The following is a 23001-nucleotide window of genomic DNA, read 5'->3' on the forward strand; positions in this document are numbered from 1 at the left end:
AAAAAGTGAACAGGTGACAATTGACATTGATAGAAGGATTAAAAAAAATTTAGGCAACTACTCCGGTTTGTTGATGCTACTAATGATGTCAATACCTTAAAAAGCGACGCCTTGAATTCATGAAAAAAAAGTTACTTAAATCTATCACGACAACGATTTTTTTACAAAAACATCGGAACTTATAAGTATAAAACAATGCCGAATGAGATTATAATATTATATTTTATATATGCTTATACCTATTTCCATATAGTCTTACGGTAGCGGTGTTAAGATGGTAGATTGTAGTATTAATGGTCTTTGGATATCTCTTAAATTTATTAGGATTTATTTGTTGAAAATTCCAAATTGTGAGTTTAAATGTGAGCTTGAAAAGAAAAAGACAAAAGAAAACCCAATAGGTCTAATGTTTCAGACCAGTCTGGATTAATGAAAAACAGACAAGGAAATTAAGGAAATAAAAAAATTAAAATATTGCCCGTGTAGGCAGACGAGCATACAACCCACCTGATGGTGAGTGGTTACCGTCGACTATGGACTTCGGCAATGACAGAGCCAAGCCGCTGCCTACCGCTTAGTACTCTCCACAAGCCTCGTTTCAAGAAGGATATGTCATAGCGCTCGGGAAACACAGTGGAGGGGAGCTCATTCCAAAGCCGGATGGTAGGTGGCAAAAAAGATCTCTGGAAGCGCACTGTGGATGAACGCAGTGGCTCCAGGTTGTATGGATGAACTCACTTGTGATTTGTAATCAACATATTACCAGCCCAGTGCCTCATACATCATCAGCCTGTATCTATCCACTGCTGGATGTAGGCCTCTCCCATAGTCCGCCACAATGAACGATCCTCCGCCTTCCGCATCCAATCTCTCCCAGCATATCGTCGCAAGTCATCGGTCCAACGGGCAGGGGGACGCCCAACGCTGCGCTTACCGGTACGCGGTCTCCAGTCCAGAACACGTCTGCTCCATCGGCCATCGGTTCTGCGACACGTATGTCCAGCCCATTGCCATTTCAGCTTGCTAATCTTTAGGGCTATGTCGGTTACTTTGGTTCTTTGACGGATTTCCTCATTTCTAAGTCGATCCATCAAAGAAACTCCGAGCATACACCTTTCCATAGCACGCTGAGCGACTTTGAACTTACGGACTAGACCTACGGTCAATGTCCACGTTTCGGCGCCATATGTCATGACCGGCAGCACGCAAGCGTTGAAGACTTTTGTTTTTAGGCATTGCGGGATTGCTGAGTTCAAGATATGACGGAGTTTTCCATACGCAACCCAACCCAACTGTATGCGCCTATCAGCTTCCTTCTCAAAGTTGGCCCTGCCTAGCTGAATAATTTGGCCTAGATAAGTGTATTCAGACACAACTTCGAGTACCGCGGATTCGACTATTACCGGTCCAGGAATGATATGGTCGTTGACCATGACCTTAGTTTTGTCCAGATTCATTCCCAGACCAACACGTCGTGACGCGGCATTCAGCTCACCCAGCATACAGCTGAGATCCTCCAGCGACTCTGCCATCATAACGATATCGTCTGCAAATCGGAGGTGTGAGAGATACTCGCCATTGACATTGATGCCGAGCTTACTCCAGTCCAGAGTCTTGAAGACATCCTCGAGAGCAGCAATGAACAGTTTCGGCGATATAACGTCACCCTGTCGCACCCCTCTGTGAAGCTCAATCGGGTTTGTCTGCTGGTTTTGGATCTAGACTGTCATTTTGGCGGCTTTGTATAAACTCTTCAACACCTCAAGCCCAGTGCCTCAGTGGCCACTTATTCTATAAATATCTGCTCTCTGTTTAATGACAAAGTGTTCTGCCCACTTCGTCATTAAATGATAAAGCTTGTAATTAGTTTCGAATGAATGTTCGCAGTCGTACTCGGAAAAGCTAGGCCCCTAATTTAAATTTAAATTAAACTAAAATCTAAAACTTTGCAGGGCTTCTGCATCTGGCTGACAAGGGCAGACCGCACCTTCACTTAGTTTTAATATTCAATTTCCTGACGTTAAACCCTCTACGACTTCACATAGTGAAAACTCGCTCGCCAAGTATTGACAGCGAGTCGCCCGAGATCTAATTCAACAAGTTTTAATTGATTCCCATTAAGCGTTCAGCCTGAGTTTGCCCTTAATTAACTGTCTTAGGTAGAATATAACTTGTCTCTGGTAATGAGGATCCGTGCATGGTCAGAGCTGTCAGAGCTTCTAAAGTTCAAGGTACTAGTTAGTGGCTTTAAGGAGGCATTTCATTAGAAAATAAAATGTAAGTATATCGTTAAGCTAGACGCTTTATTTAGTGAAATCATTTTCATGTTAGCATATTTCTCTGACCACTTCAATATCCGGGAACTGTTTGTCATTTATAGTACATATTTTACTTCGTATTTCGCGAATTGTGGACATAATAAAAACAATCATTATGATTTAACCTCACGTTTTTTTTTGTCATAACATTTTTTTTATTAGAATAGAATATAGAATTTACAGCATAGTAATTTTTTTATTGTTTTTATCTTGCGCCGGTACTCAAATCTCGAATTAGAAAAATAGATATTGCCGTTATGGATGCTATACCATATTCTCGTCTGACCACTCAAATGTACCACAAACACTAGAAGATATCGCATCATCGGAAAATGTTACACCGGTAGTATTCGCAAAATATAAAGATCGACAAATCACACATCAAAGTCTAAGTAAAGTCTGGCTTAAAGGTACGAGTGCACCGGGCGCCTTATCCTTTAGCCCACGGCGACTTTAACGACAGACTTTTTGGCGGGAACGCGAGGAGTGAAGTTATGTGATTTGTTTTATTTTGTCTATTTAGTGTTTTTTCAGGTTTAAATGTGTAACAACGGTGGTATATTAACTGTTTAGTATCAGTGAAGTGCACAAATATGGGAAAATGAAACAAAGCCGCTAAACGCAACTTCTCGGGATACTTCTAAAAGTTCACTGAAAAAGTCTAAGGAAATGACCATCATTTTACTGAGATTATATCTCATCTCATCTCATTTCGTCTCATCTCATGCCATGTTTTATATTAATTAACTTCATTTCATTTCATAATATCATTTTTCATGTAAAAAAGGTTTCATTAAAATTAAAATAAGACTTGACCTAAAGATCTTAGGTACCAGGTCATAAAATCCCTTTAAAAAAAAACTTTAACGACAAGAGCGTGTCGATTCTATTGATATTTCACCTGGAACTTTAAACGATTTTTTTTTTAATTTGTTAAGATTTTAAATAAAGTAATAACCGCTTTCAACGCATGGCTTACTGACAGAACCGCTATTAGTGATATAAAAAATTAATGAAAAGAAAAACAATTGTTCATATAGCATGTTTTTTTTTTGTAAAAAGGACGTATCACATCTAAATGGCCATTACATCTTGCACATAAATAATTATGTAATATGACAGTATTTATTAAACTATAATAACTCAAAACTTAAAATAAAACAGCATTCCGTGTCTCTGTGCAGTACAAGAAAGGTAATAACTATAGAAATGGTTTAACTAAATCAGACTAATAGAACATAAATCAGCGAATTTTGGAATTACTATAGTATAGTATAGTTACCACGGCTACCCCACCTTTCAAACCGAAACGCAATGCTGCTTCAGGGCAGAAATAGACGGAGTGGTGGTACCTACCCGTGCGGACTCACAAGAGGTCCTACCACCAGTAATTACGCAAATTATAATTTTGCGGGTTTGATTTTTATTACACGATGTTGTTCCTTCACCGCGGAAGTCAATCGTGAACATTTGTTAAGTACGTATTTCATTAGAAAAATTGGTATCCGCCTGCGGGATTCGAACACCGGTGCATCGCTATATACGAATGCACCGTACGTCTTATCCTATAGGTCACGACGACTTTACATTTATTTCATTGTAGTTGATTAAAGTTATTGTTATCTAAGTATTTTTGGAATCAATTACAAGCCTATTAGGAATCGACTATAATTTATTTTTGAACAGATGCTTGTTGATTCCTTCGAAGTATATTGGCAAATATTGGTCCCAGTCTATGGTGGAAGGATCGCAGCGGAAGACAGCGCGGTCTGAATCGCTCAGTGCCGCACTAAGCACACGGGCTCGCTCGCAACGAAGCAACCACGACTGAGACGTGAAGAATTCCAGTTGATCACGACTTCTCACTACTAGATTATGTTGCTTGACGAATCTGAAACATATTAAAAGGCTACATTTTATTATGCCGATGAGATTTTTTACCGGTGGTAGGATCTCTTGTGTGTTCACGCGGGTAGATACCAACTACCGCCCCGCATATTTCTGCCGTGAAGCAGTAATGCGTTTCGGTCTGAAGGGTAGGGCCGCCGTTGTAACTATACTGAGATCTTAGAACTTATATCTCAAGGTGGGTGGCGCATTTACGTTGTAGATGTCTATGGGCTCCAGTAACCACTTAACATCAGGTGGGATGTGAGCTCGTCCACCCAACTAAGCAATAAAAAAAAGGGTAACGCCATCTGCATCAAACAGCAGAAATAAATATCAAAATAACTAGTACTATCGGGAACGCTCGGGAAGTGTAACGCCATCTATTGTCAAATAGAGCAAAACGTATGTCGAAACGACTAGTACTATCAGAAATGTTATTGATAATTGTAAACTGGTCGTGTCGATTACAAAAGCGTTGCAGAGATGACCCCGGTTCTACTCGAAATAGAACAGCGAACGGATCATCTGAAGCGAAATGGAAGAAGTGAATTGCGATTTGTAATGTGTACCTTTTTTTTTTTTTTTTTTTTCCACAGTAGAAAATCGCCGGATCCCCACCCGCGCGGCAGGTGGGGTATGTGGGAGTTGAACCTCACTAAAAACTCCTGCCGCTCACGACCGGCGCCCTACCTCGGACCGGGCCGGAGCCCAGTCGGGGCTATTGAAACGGCGGGACAGGGTTGACGCAGAGCACATTACATCCATCCCACCGTCCCACGGACGCCGGACCGGTGGCCGCCAGCGACACGACCACCGGTTCCCTCGTTCAGCGGGCCGAGAGCCCGCTTTGATGGCGCCGCGTTACACCTTTCCCCAGAGCGGTCGGGGGAACGCGGTCTACCATCACCCGGCTTCCTATTGCGGGTGAGCGTGCAAAGCACGCCACCCCACGTCTGGGTCTCTCCCCGCACAAAACGGGTGGGACCCCTAGCTCTTAGGGGGCCAGGTCACGGATACGACCCCGGTCCCGACCCCCTGCTCGGCGGCGGCGGGTTTCTGCGTAGTGAGGAGAGCTTTCCCTCGCTCGCCCCGCCGCCTCCTTCTGCGAGATGGTGCACTCGCAGAAGTCGAGCATAGCCTTCCATGACTCATCGCTGCCAAGCATCGACGTAATGTGTACCTTAGGTGTTTTAAGTGTTAAATAGAGTTTTTACTTCCGTGAAAGTTTTATTTATCCTTAGCTATAGCGCATCGGACAAACGCATCAATCCTGGAAGAACTAGGCGTCTCCTCAAGACTCTCCACCGTTTGCCTACGTAGGATTTTAGATTTTTTCGGTCACGTTGCGAGGAATAAGGGTGATAATCTCGAAAGACTTCTCATCACCGGCAAAGTGGAAGGAAAGAGACCTACGGGGCGTAGTCCCATGCGCTGGTCCGATCAGATTAAGACGTCTTTGGAATCCAGCATCAATGTCGCTATCCACTGCGCGGAGGACAGGAGTGAATGGAGGAACATAGTCCTAACAAATGTGCTCCGTAAAGGTCATGACCCACAGCACTGAGGAATACGGCGCACGGAGTGGAGCCCTAGCGCATAACATTATATTAGCTGGGATAAATTGATGAAACGTTCGTAACAAGGTGACAGTGTGAAACGGACGAATTAGATTAGTAGTCTTAATAAATCTTGTGAAAACTAACTTGGCTTCTTTCCTCTGGGTTTTCATCCATAAGTCAGCTAGGAAAGCCGGCGTGGTCTGCATGAGAAACGTGACCAGTTTTATTAATGGCTTCTGTTTAGTCAATAAAGTCGTTGCTGCGAATGGTGCGGCATTACCTAAGTAAATTTTTGTATATTAAATTTTGCAATCCATTTACAAATTCATTTGGTTAATTTTTTTTATGATTGAAGTATACTGGTGGCCCGGAGGCCTTTCCAGTTTCACCAGGACAGGTGGGCGAGCAAAGGCTCAGCCAGAAGGGGTGAGATTTGCTAACAGCTGCCCGAGCGCCTCCGAAGGAGACCTAACAGCTCAAGAGCAGCTGCTTCGCGTATGAATCTACTACCGGTTCGGAATCGTGACCCGCTGAGAAGATCCGGCGATAAACTCAGCAAGCTGATTCATGGGTTAGGTTATACGTCGAACTCTTTGTCGAGTTCGACGAGTGCGGTTACCGGGGTCCCTAAGCCTGCTCCTAGTGTTAGAGCTGAAGGCGTCTAATGCAAAGGTTATTGGATTGATGGATCCGTAAGGTCGTGTCTAGGGCGTCGATGGTGACTGGCTCCTGCGTGATCAGGACTCCGGGAGTAGTCAGCGGCGGCAACGATACGGCGATTATCATGAAGCATAGCTTATCGAAGTACCGTTCCGACGCTGACTTCATGTATTTCTGGATTGATTCGAGGCCCAGGTCGTCGTGTAAGTCCACGTTCCTCACGAACCACGGAGTTCCGACGGCTAACCTGCAAAAGCGGGATTGTAGAGATTGGAGGGTGTCTATGTGTGTGCGGGTCGCGTGAGCGAAAACCACAGTCGCGTAAGTCATGATCGGCCTTATGCAAGTTTTGTAAAGTGTCACCTTGTTTCGAAGGGACATTTTACTCCGCTTACAGATCATAGGATAAAGACGGCCGAGAATAAACGCGGCGCGGTCGCGGACTGAAGGTGTTTTATGTATTACCTAAAACGCTACGAAGCAAATACTTCATCACTAACACGATTTTAATATGCTTTTATTAGCTTGGTATGTATCTACTGGTGGTAGGATTTCTTGTGAGTCCGCGTGGGTAGGTACCACCACCCTACCGCCGTTGTAACTATACTTGAGACCTTAGAACTTATATCTCAAGATGGCTGATGGCATTTACGTTGTAGATGTCTCTGTGCTCCAGTAAACACTTAACACCAGGTGGGCTGTGAGCTCGTCCACCCATCTAAGCAATAAAAAAGCATTTGTTTGAATATAAGAGAATATTGAGCGTCATTTTCAATACTTCCGATTAACTTGAAAATTTTGCATATGCATCACGGATGTATCAATACAATAATTTTAGAATTTCGCTGTAATATCTCCACCGGCATCAACAAAAATTAAAATAAAAGTTGAAATTCATTGGTTACATTGATTTCCACTCGGGATATCTCCACTGAGAAAACCAGTTCTACAAGTAAAAGCCTTTTAACCAAATTTTTTATCACATTTGGTTCACTATTATTATGTAAGCAATTAACTACAATTACAAGACTTCAAATTCGTTTATATGTGCGTACTACCTTAATATTTGATATAGCTTAGCGATTCACTTATAATATATTATCCTGTAAAACGCAAAATATTATTAACACTCTTAGGTACTTACTCGTTGGATTTTTTGATGCGAATTCGGAGAGCTTTATAAATATTCTTCGGATTGAAATGGGATTAAGATCGCTGGTTGTGACGTGATATACTGTGACCTCTTTGGTACTGAAATACATAGTTCCGTACGATTCATTTGGGTATCATCAGCCAATGCTAGCTCGCTTCGAATCAGAAAAAGTACTATTGGTTACTTTCTGGCATAGCGGAATAGCAGTGACTTGCAAGAAGCCAGCTTTTTTTATTTTACCTAGCCATATATCTGTATTCTCGATGAGATATTTTGGCTTAATCTTGACTTTAGTTGAAGGAACAATGATTAGCTAAAGGAGAGCTATTTGCCACACGCTATTACCGATATGAAATTTTGGCATAGACTTTTAGTGTTCTAATATTTTCGTAATTATTTAAAAGATAATATTTTATTTATGTAACATTATTAGGTCAATCTAAATGTTTTATTTCGTGTGCGGCATGAATGGTATGTATCGCAAGCGTGGTAGCATTTAAGGCTTAGCCTCGGCAATGTTGACAGTCATACCTACTCTCTACTGATGGTAGAACGTCTTGTGAGTCTGCACGGGTAGGCACCATCGCCCTGCCTATTTCTGCCGTGAAGCAGTAATGACTTTCGGTTTGAAAGGTGGGGCAGCCGTTGTACAGTAAAAACGGAGACCTTAGAACCCATATTTCAAAGTAGGTGGCGGCATTTACGTTGTAGATGTCTATGGGCTCCGGTAACTATTTAACACCAGGTGGGTCGCTTGTCCACTCATCTAGGGAATCATTAAAAAAATGGAAACTTACGGCTTATATTTAGCAATCGCTACTAATGTAAGGTTGACAACATAGTCTAGAGGTATCAGATCAATATTCTCCTCGCCTGTGCTGTACATTATGTTGTTCCATCCCTTCAAAGCAAATGCTGCCATAGCAGTTGCACCACTCCAACTATCCACGAACCCTCGCACTGGCTCTTCAGCACTCGCTGTAACTGCAGAAGTAATGTTTATAATACCCGAAATGCATAGCTGAGACAATTATTTTACGTTCTTGATAGGAAAGGTAGTTGAAGCTACGTTATTAAACAGTGGGTGATATTGTCATTAGATTAGAAATTAGATGCATTAGAAATGTGGTGCTGGAGAAGGATGCTCCGTATATCTTGGACTGAGCATCGCACCAACGCCTCGATTCTGAAATAACTAAATATATCTCACAGTTTGTCGTCAACAGTGCAATCCAGGATTCTTCGATATTTTGGACATGTATTGCGACGGTCAGCAGAGTCTAACGAGAAACTTGTTGTTCAGGGGAGGGTCAATGGTAAGAGATCTCGTGGACGAATCGCCATGCGATGGACTGATCAGGTGTAAGACTTTACTGAAACCCCACTTAACGAGTACGTGCGCCGGGCCTCGGTTCGCAAACTATGGAAAACATCTGTCAAGGCTTTAATAAGCAAGAATTCCACATGACCACGATTGCTCTGCCAAAAGCAACCTACTATGATGATGATGATTATGATATTGTCACCAATCTGGCAAGTATCTAAGATATTGGCAGGTTAATACTTTACATTTAACCGCCGTATCTTTGAAGATGTTTCAGAAGTGGCACTCGGTTTTCTATTGTAGAAAGCTATTTTTGTGTTCATGATCCTGTATTGGGAAATTTGTATAGTGCTAGTCATGAATCTCATGGATTTTTAGTCGATAAGTACCCAATAATTCCTAGAGGTGTTCCTCATGAACTGTCCAAGAAGGTTCTCCCAATTTGGGTCTAAATTGGACTGCACCATTTTTCTATATAACTCAATTTTGTTGTCTCTTAATTTGTTTTTTGTATAATTCGTAATATATTTGATCCGTGACTTTCTGAGAGCAAATCGTGTTGTCAAATTGAACCTGCTAAATTGGTCGTATCTTGTTCACGCATTCCGCGAATCTATTTTATTATTAACTCCGTATTATTTCTAGGAACAAATAAATTCAACACGTTCTGAATGAAAGTTTAAAACTTACTAATCGAAGGCCTAATGATAATTGTTGGTATTTCACCGTGTTCTTCAGCAACTAAGTTTTCTGCCAGCGCTTTTGTGTATGCATATGTGTTTGGGTGGTTACCTGGTAAAAATGATATTGTTTTATGTATGTTTTCTTCTTCGGATTATGAGAAATATATTCGGTTGATTTTTTTGTTGTCTTGGCCCATTATAGAATTTTTTGTCGGAAAGTTTAATTTCTGATTCAAAAGACACTGTAGTCGATGTAATAGAAATTTAACATTCATCTCGTACTGAGCTATGGCAATGACGTTGTAATTTGATGTAACGATGAGTTTGTCTATCCAAAAACAGAGACTATTTTGCCTACCGCAGTAATCTTTATAGAAGAAGAGACTGTAATTTGTTGGACAAATGATTTTAATTTTATACTCCATAATTTGGCACCATTCAACGGAAACATAATCAACTCGGGACCAAGCATCATTTTCAATAAAGTGCCAAACAGTACCGAAGATCTTAGATACCACAACATTAATAGTACTATGTCCTATTAATGTTGGATTCTCATCTATATTAAAATAACAAACTGGAGAGAGAGCCTTCCTAGCTTAAAGAGAGAGACTAGCCTTTTAGAGAGGAAAGGGTAATTGCTCTGTGGCAGGTACAGACAGCAGTTTACTGCCTCATGTTGTCTTAGGACATACCATAATGCTCCAGTTAATATTAACGGAGTTGTTGCGAAAGATACGTACGGAAATTTGTTGGGAATTCTACTGCATCGGACGATATAAAAGTCGTTTTCGCCCGAAGAAGGGATTGGGCGTTATCAGTCAGACTTTTGTGTTTGAGATGCATACTATTTATAACAATGATAAAAGAAAAACGACTTTGTTTTTTCTAAGTACGTTATGATTCTTGGTAACCTTTTAAACTCACCTATAAATTTTATCATTTCATCGTTGTCTTTACCTAATATATAATGTTCTTCAGCGAACTTCTGTATTTCGTTTAGATTTAGGGACTGAGGATAAAGTTTTTCTTCTAAAATTCTTTGACTTGTGTTAGAATAAGCTGTAGACACATATACGAACATCTGGAATTAAAGTCACAATGTAGTGTCTTTTACATTAATTTTCAGTCAAATTAAAGATACTCTGTACATAGAATGAAAAAAAAAATTGGATAAAACAGAAAGAATACTCGAAAAACAACACTTAAATAGAGACAAACGTATCCTCGTACTTCTGTTCTGTGATATACCTCTTCCTTCATCTGAAACATCTTCCTTCATCTTCGTCTCTTCAGTCATCTGAAGCAGTCACAAGTACCTATGTCAACAGATCAGTGATTTGCAATACAATTGAGACTTCGATCTCATGTCTGAAGGTATTCAAGCCGGAATCCGGTCCCAAAATGATCTGAACGTCTTAATTCGAAACTGTTTTTAGTTTTATTTTATTTTAATTTTTTTTATTGCTTAGATGGGTGGACCAGCTCACAGCCCACGTGGTGTTAAGTGGCTACTGGAGCCCATAGACATCTAAAACGTAAATGCGCCACCCACCTTGAGACATAAGTTCTAAGATGTCAGGTATAGTTACAACGGCTGCCCCATCCTTCAAACCGAAACGTATTACTGCTTCACGGCAGAAATAAGCAGGGTGGTGGTACCTACCCGCGCGAACTCTCAAGAGGTCCTACCACCAATAAAAGTTATTTTACAGAAGTTGCTATGGTTAGTGTTGTGAGATAAAAAAAACCAGTTAGGCGCGATATACATGTAGGAATGGAATGGCCGAAGCATCGCTGAGTGAATGAGATAGGAGAAGTCGTGTTAGAAGGTAAGAAAGACGGCGAATGAATGTTTGACCTATAGTTTTCTTTCAAGTAAGAAGAGGAAGGAGGGTAGTTACCTCACGCAACATTGGACAGACAAAGTGGAATTCGGAAGACGGAAGACGTGTATATTTTATTTACTTTGCTATAACAAAGACTGCCTTAAAATCAAGTTAAAGGTAACTATTTGTTTTGGCCTAAATAGAGGTTCCCACACAAATACATTATTGAACAGGTAATGTACCAACCGCTAAGTTTTTCATTTCTTTAACGAGTTCCAACACTTTCATCGTACCTCCAACATTCGTGTTCAGAGTAAATTTTAAATGATCGTTTAGTTTGACCGAAGCGGCTGAGTGAATCACTATCGACACCTGAAAGAAAAACAACTTTAGCACGTTACCGAAGGCGTCGCTAATTCATAACCACAAGGACTCAAGACTCTTGTTTACTGTCTAGTTAATCAAATAGTTCTTTTCACAGTCCATCCATACAATTGAATATCAACTCCCACCGTAAGGTATACTGGGTAATGAGAAAATACAAGTAGCCCGAAGGCCTTTCCAGTTTCGCCCCACCTGCGAGCAAAGGCTCAGCCAAGAGGGGATGGGAGTTGCTAACAGCTGCCCAAGCGTTTCCAAAGAAGACCTAACGACTCAAGGGAAACAGCTTCGCGAATGAATCTATACCCTAGTTTGTTGTTCTCTGCTATTGCACAAGATGTGCTTCGAGCAATTATTTGCGTTCGTGATCCTGTTTTCTTTTCAGCGCACCTCGCCTTCGCGCGTTCTGTACCAAACATCCGCAACCGACCTTTGATGCACTCAGTGAATTTTCATTGATCGTACTGATAATATTGGATTATATATTATGTAGTATTCATAATAATATTTATGCATTAATCAATAATTAATTTGGTGCTAATATGAACACTTTATCAAATAAGTACATACCTCGTTGATTAATATATTTCTTTCTTCATCGCACAATCCTAGTTTGGGTGCGGTGATATCACCAGAGATGGGAATGATTTTTTTGAAATATTCTGGATGTTCGTATTTTATTCGTGAAAAAATCTGAAAAACGAATCGGGTATTGGTGGTTAGACGAATTGTCGGTCAATTTGGGTGTTCCTTACCAATATCATAACCACGATCCGACTATAGAATTAGACATACGATGTCACTTTATCAGCATCGTGGGAAATAAAATATGTTTGTCTACGACCAAAAACGCACCCAATCATTGCACTTGTACCGATCTGATTAATTCTATTGGATCAATAAGTTTTAAAAATAGGACGGCATGAATTGACTTTCTAAATAACTAAAAAATAATTGAAAATTAAAAACAAATCACACATGAACATCTGAACCCAAAACTAGGATTTCCGGGACTATAGGAACCAGATACTTATATGTTAATTTATATGCATATTTAGAGATCAAATACCCGGACACAAAGTGAACAAGCTGTTTTGGTAAATTAATATTTGGTCGAAATGGGGATTGAATCCGCAGCTGTCGGTCTAGCAATGACGGACGCTAATTTTTGCGTAATCGGGTCAGTGAGTGATTGCGTTGTATGGAAAATATTAAGAATCATCTCACAAATAAAAAAAAACTCAATACTAACGGGCTGATCAAGATATTTTCTCATTCGCTCTTCAGTGTTCGACCCTTTCTTGTCTCGAATCAAAATGTAAATGCTTACTATGCCCGGACACGAATACGCAAGTTTCTCAACGTACGCCTGGAAAGAAATGTGTACGTAATTGAAATAGAAATAACAAATTTATCTTCAGAGATATTATGTTATTGTTGGCAACGAACATAGAGTCCATCTGAAGGTTAGTGGCAAACCAACGGTACAGATAGGCTGCTCCTTATTGTTAATTTATCAAACCTTGTTTGTCATGTCATGGACATGTCATAGAACAAAAGGAACGCCATTGTAGTTTCGATGTTTAATAGTCTTCTTGTTAGGTGTCATTGGCGCAACGCTTTCTCTTATCATGTTACGTAGTTATTTGTCTTATATATATATGCCTATCCGAAGTCAGCCTTCCCTGAGTATATCTTCATTTTATTTATTATACCTAAGTGCTTCGTATCTGGTGTAAAGTGGTTACAAGAGCCCATAGATATCAACGAATCTTCAACATGAATTCTAAGTCTGAATTTTTAAAGTACCACGGCTGCCCCCTCCTTTCAAAGGTATTACTGCTTCACACCATGCATAGGCCGGATGGTGGTAACAGATTACAGACCAAGTTACAGACTTTTCTCAAAATACAGACCTACACATTCGCTGGTAGCCCAAGGGACGGTTCGGTGAGCTCACGGGCTCAACCTGAAATGATTTTGCTAACACTAGCCCTAGCAAGAGCAGTTCTGTGCAGAATCTACGACTGGATCGAAGTCACAACCCGCTGAGAAGATTCGTAAATCAGTGGGCTGTGTCTATGGGGATTATATTTTACACTTGGACAGCATGTTCTGTGTTATAAATGTATAATTTTTTTTTTTTTTTTTTTTATTGCTTAGATGGATGGACGAGCTCACAGCCCACCTGATGTTAAGTGGTTACTGGAGCCCATAGACATCTACAACGTAAATGCGCCACCCACCTCGAGATATAAGTTCTAAGGTCTCAGTATAGTTACAACGGCTACCCCACCCTTCGAACCGAAACGCATTACTGCTTCACGGCGGAAATAGGCGGGGTGGTGGTACCTACCCGTGCGGACTCCCAATGACTTAATAAATTGATTCTAGACTTGATTAAGATTTATCGCTATTTGAAATTGAAGGCTAGCACACTGACGTTGTAGCGTGACAACAACTCCAAGATATTTTACAATACATATTGTGTAACTAAGCAAACTGTGTAGTTGCAATGTAGTTTAATTTATGTTCTAGATTTATAACAATGTCATCGCATCGTTAACTAATAACTATTTAATATTATCGTGAGTGATGAGCTCACCGGATAATAAAGTTGACAAAGCTTTATCTTTCATGCCAAATGCTATTAATCATTTAAAATACATAGTGGAATAGGGAACGCAGCGCATACAATAAAACTTCCACTGTTCCAAAATCTTCTGTTATAATAATAATAAACTAGCGACCCGCCCTCGCTTCGCTTCGGAAACATTAAAACACACATGAAACCAAAAAAAAAAAATAAAAAAAAAATTAAAAGAAGTAGCCTATGTTCATCAGGGACAATGTCGGCTTCTAATGGAAAAATAATTTTTCAAATCGGTCCAGTAGTTTCGGAGTAATTTCGGAAATCTTTCCTCTTTATAATATTAGTATAGAAAACTGATAAACACTTTTATTACACCTTGCTCATTTTTTAACCGTCTTCACCATCTTCCTTTCCTCTTCTGTCATTCTGTTTGTCATTCTTTATTCCCTTTCTTTCCGTTTTCTCTCACTCACATCCTAACGCTCCGTTCCAAACTCTTTTCATGCGTTCCGTTCTTACCAATCCTACATATATAGTATAAGCATAATGCAATACTTAATAACGGTTTTTCACTTTGTTTTTATAAATTTTTGTATCGGTATTAAATGGCTTGTTTGCATAGCCCGTATTCCTCGAGATTCAGACTTGTTGTTTTGAAATTGAAATCCCATGTTTTGAAATTGAAATCCGGGCTAAGCTGAACATTGTTGGTCAGTCGCTCACCTTTCCAAGGAATCCGGTCGCTCCTGTAATAAAAACGGATTTACCATCGTAAAATTCCCTCACGGTCTGATAATGTTCATCCAAAGTTCCATTGTGTGACATCTAGAAAAAAAAAAGAAGCTAATACGCATTCATGTTACATGATCTAATCATGAACGGCTGTGTATGCTGAAATTAATATTAACAATAGCCATGGTAATCGACAAAAACAAAATACACTTGTCAAATTTCACATAATAAAAAATAAAAGCATTTAAAGGTAGTAGGACCTCTTGTGAGTCCGCACGGGTGGGTACCACCACCCTGCCTATTTCTGCCGTGAAGCAGTAATGCGTTTCGGTTTGAAGGATGGGGCAGCCGTTGTAGGTGTCTATGGGCTCCAGTAACCGCTTAACACCAAGTGGGCTGTGAGCTCGTCCGGCCAACTAAGCAATAAAAATAAAATAAAAAAAATAGCCCTCATTACAAGAGGCGACGTAGTTCGCTCCCGTTTGACCGAAGATATAATTATGAATATCATGCTGGGGTACTATGATGCAGTAAAAGCAATCAATCTAACTATGCAGCCTATCGATTCTCTAATATGCGCCACGTCGATTCAGCCTTTGTTGGCATTGACACGAAGCCAAATGTGTACGTCAAGTCCATACACTACGTTACGTCTATAAACATGATATTCCAAAAAAATATGGCAGCTCGTGAACCGTTTCCCTATATGGGACTAACACTTGAAATATATTATAGTGTTTGTTCATTAGAGCCAGTCACTTTGGCGGACAGAAATGAAGAAATTAATGGTAAACAGTAACAAACTAAAGAGATTTTCTTTCAACTTTTTACTTATAAACGCGAAAAATACTTTTTTTCCCCGCTAAACAACTTTTAATACCTATATGCCAATATTGAAAAAAAAATAATCATTACCTTGGAGATTACGCGGAATTTGAAAATAATTTGAAGCTGATCACAGTTTTTCCTTAACAAAACTTATAATCGTTTAAATCAGGCAAGTATTGTTTCGTCGCTACCTCACTGTCGTATGACAATGCATGAAAAATTTGTTACTTTATATAGAACCTTGAAAACCATTTAATAGATTTAAAAAAAACTAGTGGTCCCGCAGTAGTCGAAATTCGACTGTAATCAATTGAAATTTTATGTTTCAACATTATTACGGTTCTATTGTCAAATACTATTATACTTAGATAATATTATCACAGATTTCACCAAAACTACACTATACATAAATAAATAAAAAAGATAAACAATATTCATCTATATCATTTGACCACAGACTTTAAATACTTTTTTTTTCCACAGGAGAAAATAGCCGAATCCCCACCCGCACGGCAGGTATGTGGGAGTCGAACCTCATCAAAAACTCCTGCCGCTCACAGCCGGCGCCCTACCCCGGACCGGGCGGGAACCCAGTCAGAGCTATTGAGACGGCGGGACGGGGTTTACGCAGAGCATATTACATCCATCCCGCCGTCCCCCAGACGCCATACCGGCGGCCGCTAGCGACACGACCGCCGGTTCTCTCGGTCGACGGGCCAAGAGCCCGCATTAATGGCGCCGCGCTATACCTTCCCCTGGAGCGGTCGGGGGAATGCGGCCTACCACGCCACCCCACGCCTAGGATCCTCACCGCACAAAGCGGGTGGAGCCCAAAGCTCTTAGGGGGCCGGGTTACGGACGGGACCCCGATCCCGACCCCCTGCTCGGCGGCGGTGGGTTTCTGCGTAGTGAGGAGAGCTTTGCCTCACTCGCCCCGCCGCCTCCTTCTGTGAGATGGTGCACTCTCACCTCGTAAGGCTTATGGAGAGTATTAAGCGGTAGGCAGAAGTCGAGCATAGCCTTCCAAGACTCGTCGCTGCCAAGCATCGACGCCACGACGCCTGGCAGTGACAGGTCCGGTCCTATCTTTGCGACAAGGACACGGCGCTGCACCTCCCAAGCGGAGCAGACAGCGAGCGTATGCTCCGCCGTGTCCAGGTCGTATCCACAATGGTGGCACCTCGTCGTCGGCTCAGCTCCTATCCGGTGCAAGTACTTCCCGAAGCATCCGTGCCCGGTCAGCACCTGCACCAGACGAAAGGTGAGACGTCCTTCGCCACGATTCACCCGGTCATCAAAGACCGGGTAAACAGCCTCGACGGTTCGTATCCCCCAAGTGGGGTTGGCCAATCGCCTCGACTCGTGGTCTCGACTCTAGCACGGACCGCCGAGAATGGGCCTTTCGCGCCCGCAGCTCACTTCGGGGGACCAGCTCCGCAAAGCGAGCACGAAAAGCCCACCGGCTGTCCAACACGAGGCTGATACCTCAAGTTGCATAGGGGTCGGGATGTACCTCAAGTGCATCCCGACCCCTATCCGGACGCCTCCAACCACGATGTGGGCGTCAACAGGTGGACTTTAAACACTAACAAAAGTTTGACAATTGACAATAAAAAAAAGGGTATATTTTTTATATAAATATATGTGTTGTGTCAAATATATGGTAGTGTGTGTAATGTTTTCTTTATTGATTTAATGTATCTTATATGCATTATTTAAAAAAAAATTAGCATTGTGCACTTCTCCTCTATATTCTCTATAAGTGTGGAAAATTTCATACTCCTCCGTCCGCGCAATTTTCGTAAAAAGGGATAAAAAGTTCTTGCTTCACGTAATAATATATAGATACGACCTACTCTGATATAATTTAGTATTATAGGGGTGTAACTATATAACTTTTTTATTGCCGTGTTTGTGAATACGGCAGCAATGACAGGGGCAGAGCCGAGCCGCTGCCTACCGTTAAGAACTCTCCAGAAATGGGAATGACATTAGGAAACATCGTAGAAAGGAGCTCGCTCATTCCAAAGCCGGATGGTACTGTTATATATTTTTAATGTACCTAAAAATGCAATGTAAGGTGCACGACGTAATGCAGCTCAGTTAGGTTGCCGACAGATCACGCCGTTCAATTCTAACCGCGCTCCCGGTGACACTTGCCCCAATTAATTTCAATTGTTAATTTCAAATGTTTTAATTATTAGAATTAAATAAAGTTCTTTTTTTAAAAAACTTTTCTAATAAATCCTCGTAACAGTACGTGCCAAAAAAGATCTCTGGAAACGGATTATGGATGAATGCAGTGGCTCTAGGTAGTATAGATGAACTCTACTCCGGCGGTGGGCGGTGCGATGGTAAAAACGAAATTATGATATTTACTAGTACTAAATTCGTAGTAAGACGAGTTTGTGAATAGTAACATATTGTATAATGGTTGTCATATCTTCGAAGACACAGCATTTGACTGCTTCGCGATAGAAATAGGCAGGATCTTAATACCTTCTCTGTGGAACAGGTCCGTATCGGCCCGCGGCGGTACTGTCAGCTGGTGCGGGCGAAGAAAACTATGACTGCCCACGCCATATTGCCGTTGACAGCTGCTCGCCATGCGAGGTTCCTCCTCCTCCAGTCGGTGCTGGCCTCCAGATTGCCGATCAGGACTAAGCTCGGCATTTACAAGACGTATGTCCGTTTCCGTATCACGTAAGTAGCTGCGGCCTGGTATCATTTCATCCCGCAAGGGATGCGCGAGAGGTTACATGCCTAGCCAAATTCGGCTCTTCGCGCGATAGCAGGAGCAGGGCGTTACGTCAGCAATGACGTAATTGCCCGGGATCTAGGTGTGGAGTCGCTCGAGGAGTTCATCCGGGGGCTAGCTCGTAATCTTTACGAGCGGACTGATGGTGGACCCCACGAGTACCTCCGCAATATAGCTCCCTTGCACACCAGGCCACGTCCTGATGGTCGGGCGCTACCGGAACCCCCAGCTATGGCAAGAGAGTCGACTTAATCGGAGTGATATGGGAGTGTTCATAATGAGTGCCCCCATGGGACTGATAGGTGCCCCCATATATCATTCCCTCCCACATTGTTGGGGTGCCCCCTTATGGGAACCCATTTCCCACCCCCGTGGGTTGACCACTTTCCCGTCTGGGGAGTGTTTTTAACTCGGACTCTCCCCACTTAGGTCTTCCACCTTCTGGGAAGCCCTGAGCGGGTGAGCGCCAGATCAAGTGCCGCGGCTCCTCTGTTTTGTAGGGGTGGGACCGGTGGCGGGCCCTGATCGTTGCTAACTGTTGTCCTTTGTTTACTGTATTTAGTTTTAGTTACTTGCAAGGAAAAAAAAGTAAAAATAAACAGAGGACAGCACGACGCCGGAGGGTCCTTGCCGATGGGCGTCATTCATTCAACAACTCAAGCCCATCGTAAATTATATTTAAGTATATGTAGATGTAAATTGCGGCCGAACACGCCGCGAACAGCTCCCAATGGGGCTGCTCTCAATTCCCCAGCACAATTTCACCACTGCCCTGTGTGGCAGGGAGTTCATCCCCGGCTAGTGCCCCGTAAGGGGGTACGATGACCACAGTAAGTAAGTACGCAAGCGTCTACACGGGGCATATTTGACATGAGACGGTTTATCTTATCAACCCCGCCCACTTGTTGATTATATAAGTGTATAGTATATAAATAATCTACTATATTAAAATTTGAATACTTGTTACGGGTGAGATCGAGACTATTTACTTGTTAACTTTTGTTCTTTTACGACCTTAAAGTCCTTTGTGTGTTTACAAATTGCAACTAAGTATTTGATAATGTGCATGATTTTTTGTGACTATCTATGGTTTTGTTTGTTTGTAACAATGCATTTATATTTAAACAGAAAATAACTTTGAAACTAACATATCGAATTGTTAGTATTAAAGTGCCAATTTGTGTATTTTTTAAATTAATTAAGATACTCCTGTAAAAAAACTCTCCACGACTGTTACGTGTAAATGTTTTTCAAGGTTAATAAATAAATTATTATTATTATTAATTATTTATGAGCCATATTATTATGTGGTGTTAAATAATAAACAGAATTCATAGATATAACTACGTGAATGGGGCTTGAGTGAAGAACTACGTGACTACGTAAACCTTGAGGCATGAGGTCGATGGTTGTGGGAGAAACAGGGAGGATGCTGCTGGTGGTAGGCAGTCTCAAACATGTTCTCAATGCAGGGCTAAGCGCTAATCATCATCATCAGCCTTTATCTGCCCACTGCTGGACATAGGCCTTCCCCAATGCCTTCCACATAATGCGGTCCTCCGCCGTGCGCACTAAGTCGTCAGTCCACCTGGTTGGAGGACGCCCCACGCTCCTGGTAGCCATCCGTGGCCTCTATTCGAGGACTTTTCTCCCCCACCTGGCTAATATGTAATTACACAGATTTATAAATTTTGCTGCTTTAATTATTAACACCCGACATTTTATTATCGGATACGTTGGGTACACACATATATATATATATATATATATATAACGTGACGCGCAAATACCTACGTAAACAAATCCATTAGTATTTTAATTCATTTAAATTAATTTTCCCTTTTTTTTGTATTTTCGTTTTGTATAACACAGTACGAAATTAGGTTTTTAATTTTAATTTATCAATGTGTGTATATTTTTTTTTATATTTCAGACATATTCATCAATCATTCAAATTGCATTGATAGGATAGATGGATTACCATCCATAATACGGAATAATTCTTCTTTATAAAAGTTTGCTTGGAAGACATTGTTTTCAGCGGTAGGGCCGTAATAGTAACGTTATCAATTATCTTAAGCTTATCATTTTTTGAAATGACTTTCAGTAAAGAGTTTTTTTTATTCGGTAAACATTTTTACGCCTTCACCAAGCTATTTTTGTAAGCTATTTGCATATCATTTGAAGAAACTGTACTATAAAAAATGAGATTTAGAACTCATATCTCAAGGTGGCATTTAAGTTGTTCATATCTTCAGGCTCCGGCAACCACTTAACGCCATGAGGGCCCTCATCCATCCATCTAAGCAAAAGTAAGTATATACCGCAACTCAACAGCTTTGTAGATCGGTATAATCGCATCTCTCACACCTGGCCAGGGCGGCTGCGACTCCGCACTCGTAGTTACGAATATCCTGCCTGGTTGAAGGTAGATCTCTCGTCAAACAACACAGTGGAAACTTTGACCAGATGCGTCAATATGGGTGGCGGCATTCACAATGATCTGTGCATAGATAATACACATAAATTAGTTAAAGCAACTCAAGCACTCAACAAAAATGTTTACGGGCGTCGGCCACTAGATGGCTTCGCTTCGATTAGTTTCTCGTTGCCCCTGTAGATGGCAGTAACATATTACCTATCCTATATTTTATTTTTAATGAAGGATTTTGTAAATTTTCAGAAACCACAAATTGATAAAGTTTAATCAATTGGTCTATAACAAATAAAGACTTGTATGATTTATTAGTTGTTTTTTTCTGTGTGTTAGTTATACAGTAATTAAATGCCTTAATATAAGTTTAGGGGCATGCGTTACAAGATGTTGCTAGTTACCATACAAACAAAATATTTGTCTTAAAATATCGCAGTTTCAGAGCCCTGGATATATGAACTGCGGTACCCACTTGACATCAGGTGAAAAACTTATTTATAATCTACCAGACCTACCTATTATCATTCTAACTAATAGGATTTTGTTAAATATCTACTAAGCAATATCTAATAGTATCTATGTTTTTGTTTGCATCATTTTCCGTTTCCGATATAATCTGTGTGCACGCTATCAATTCAAGAATAAAGCTATGTTCACTCTGCTAAATATGTATTAATAAAAAAGGAATCCAGTAACATCCAAAATACAGCAACCTCCTGTGATAAACAAATTATTAAAAGATTTTAATAAATATACTGTAAATAATGATAAAAATGCAACAACCTAAAGATGTATTGGTGTTTAGACGTAACGCGTCTGGACTGATATAGAGCTGTATTAGAACTACTTAAAGGCATAATTAGTTACGCATTGGGTGAAGTACAATCGAAGTTAAAACCACAACTTTTTTTTGTTATTTTGCATATAATAAATTTAAAAGCGTCATTCGTATTCTATCAACTCATTTATTATTTATTGTATAATGATATCAAGTGCTTCAGTCAATAAAAGAATTAACTGCGTTTTCTGTAATTTAAATACGAACAATGAAGTTGATAATATTGCAACAGAATAAAATTACAATTAACAATTGACAATATAAAATTAAAATTATAATAAATTCATCTAACATAATATTCACTCACCTTGTAATATAGTCTGGCCATAAATACTGTTACAAAGGAAAACAAAAAAAATTCTATTGCAAATAACATTTATTACTTCTACAGTGTGTTAGTTTAATACATAAATATAAAACAATTTAAAGTATAAAAAGCTTATTCGAAATAGTCTCCATTGGCTGCAATACAGTCCTTTAAACGTTGAGGCCAGTTATCAATAGAAGCACGCACTCTTTTCATGGGAAAAATTTTCACTGCCAATCGTACGGATTGTTTTAGGGACTCCAAATTATCATGGCGCTTAAAGCAAGCCGTACTCTCTAAAACTGACCATAAATCATAATCCAGCGGATTAAGGTCGGGACTAGACGACGGCCAGTCTTCAGCTCTGATGATGTCCGAAACGTTCATTTCCAACCAAGACTTCGTAGACCGAGCTTTATGACCTGGCGCCGAGTCTTGCTGGAAGGACAATTCTTGATTATTGAACATGGTGTTGTTAAGGAGCTTCACTACCTTCTCAAGAATGGTATCTTGATACAATTGTGCCTATGTTTTGATACCTTTTTCACAAGAGTATGGCTCCGTCACTCCTTCATAGCTAATACCCCACCAAACCACCACTGATGTCGGATAGTGCCCACGTTGCACTCTGTCGACTAATTGGGAAGCTTCCTTAGAGCTTTGAGTATAAATACGGTCATTTTGTTTGTTAAAATGTTGCTCAATTGTAAAAAA

At 40.7% G+C, this 23001-nt stretch overlaps 1 protein-coding gene across 2 annotated transcripts; it reads right to left on the reverse strand.

Annotated features, from left to right (window-relative positions):
• Positions 1-3349: 3349 nt before the first annotated feature.
• Positions 3350-16205, reverse strand: Far (fatty-acyl reductase). Of its 2 annotated transcripts, none has more exons than XM_021350036.3 (11): positions 16038-16205; positions 15114-15136; positions 13050-13166; positions 12368-12490; positions 11663-11788; positions 10515-10671; positions 9595-9696; positions 8378-8564; positions 7572-7678; positions 5912-6047; positions 3350-4209 (listed from the first exon to the last, which is right to left on the reverse strand). In XM_021350036.3, the coding sequence occupies exons 3-11, from the start codon at positions 13071-13073 to the stop codon at positions 3984-3986; spliced, it is 1188 nt and encodes a 395-aa protein (XP_021205711.1). In that variant the 5' UTR covers positions 13074-13166; positions 15114-15136; positions 16038-16205; the 3' UTR covers positions 3350-3983.
• Between the last annotated feature and the right edge of the window lie 6796 nt (positions 16206-23001).

Source organism: Bombyx mori, chromosome 12 (genome assembly GCF_030269925.1).
Source record: "Bombyx mori chromosome 12, ASM3026992v2".
Taxonomy (NCBI): domain Eukaryota; kingdom Metazoa; phylum Arthropoda; class Insecta; order Lepidoptera; family Bombycidae; genus Bombyx; species Bombyx mori.

Bases quoted from the DNA above. Each gene is read 5' to 3' on its own strand.
- Far (XM_021350036.3), bottom strand. From the start codon at position 13,073: ATGAGAAAATATCTTGATCAGCCC. The intron at 11,789-12,367 runs GTATGTACTTAT...TTTTTCTTTCAG, and splicing joins GAAATATATTAATCAACGAG to GTGTCGATAGTGATTCACTC. The intron at 4,210-5,911 runs GTTAGTTTTCAC...AATATGTTTCAG, and splicing joins ACCCAGAGGAAAGAAGCCAA to ATTCGTCAAGCAACATAATC.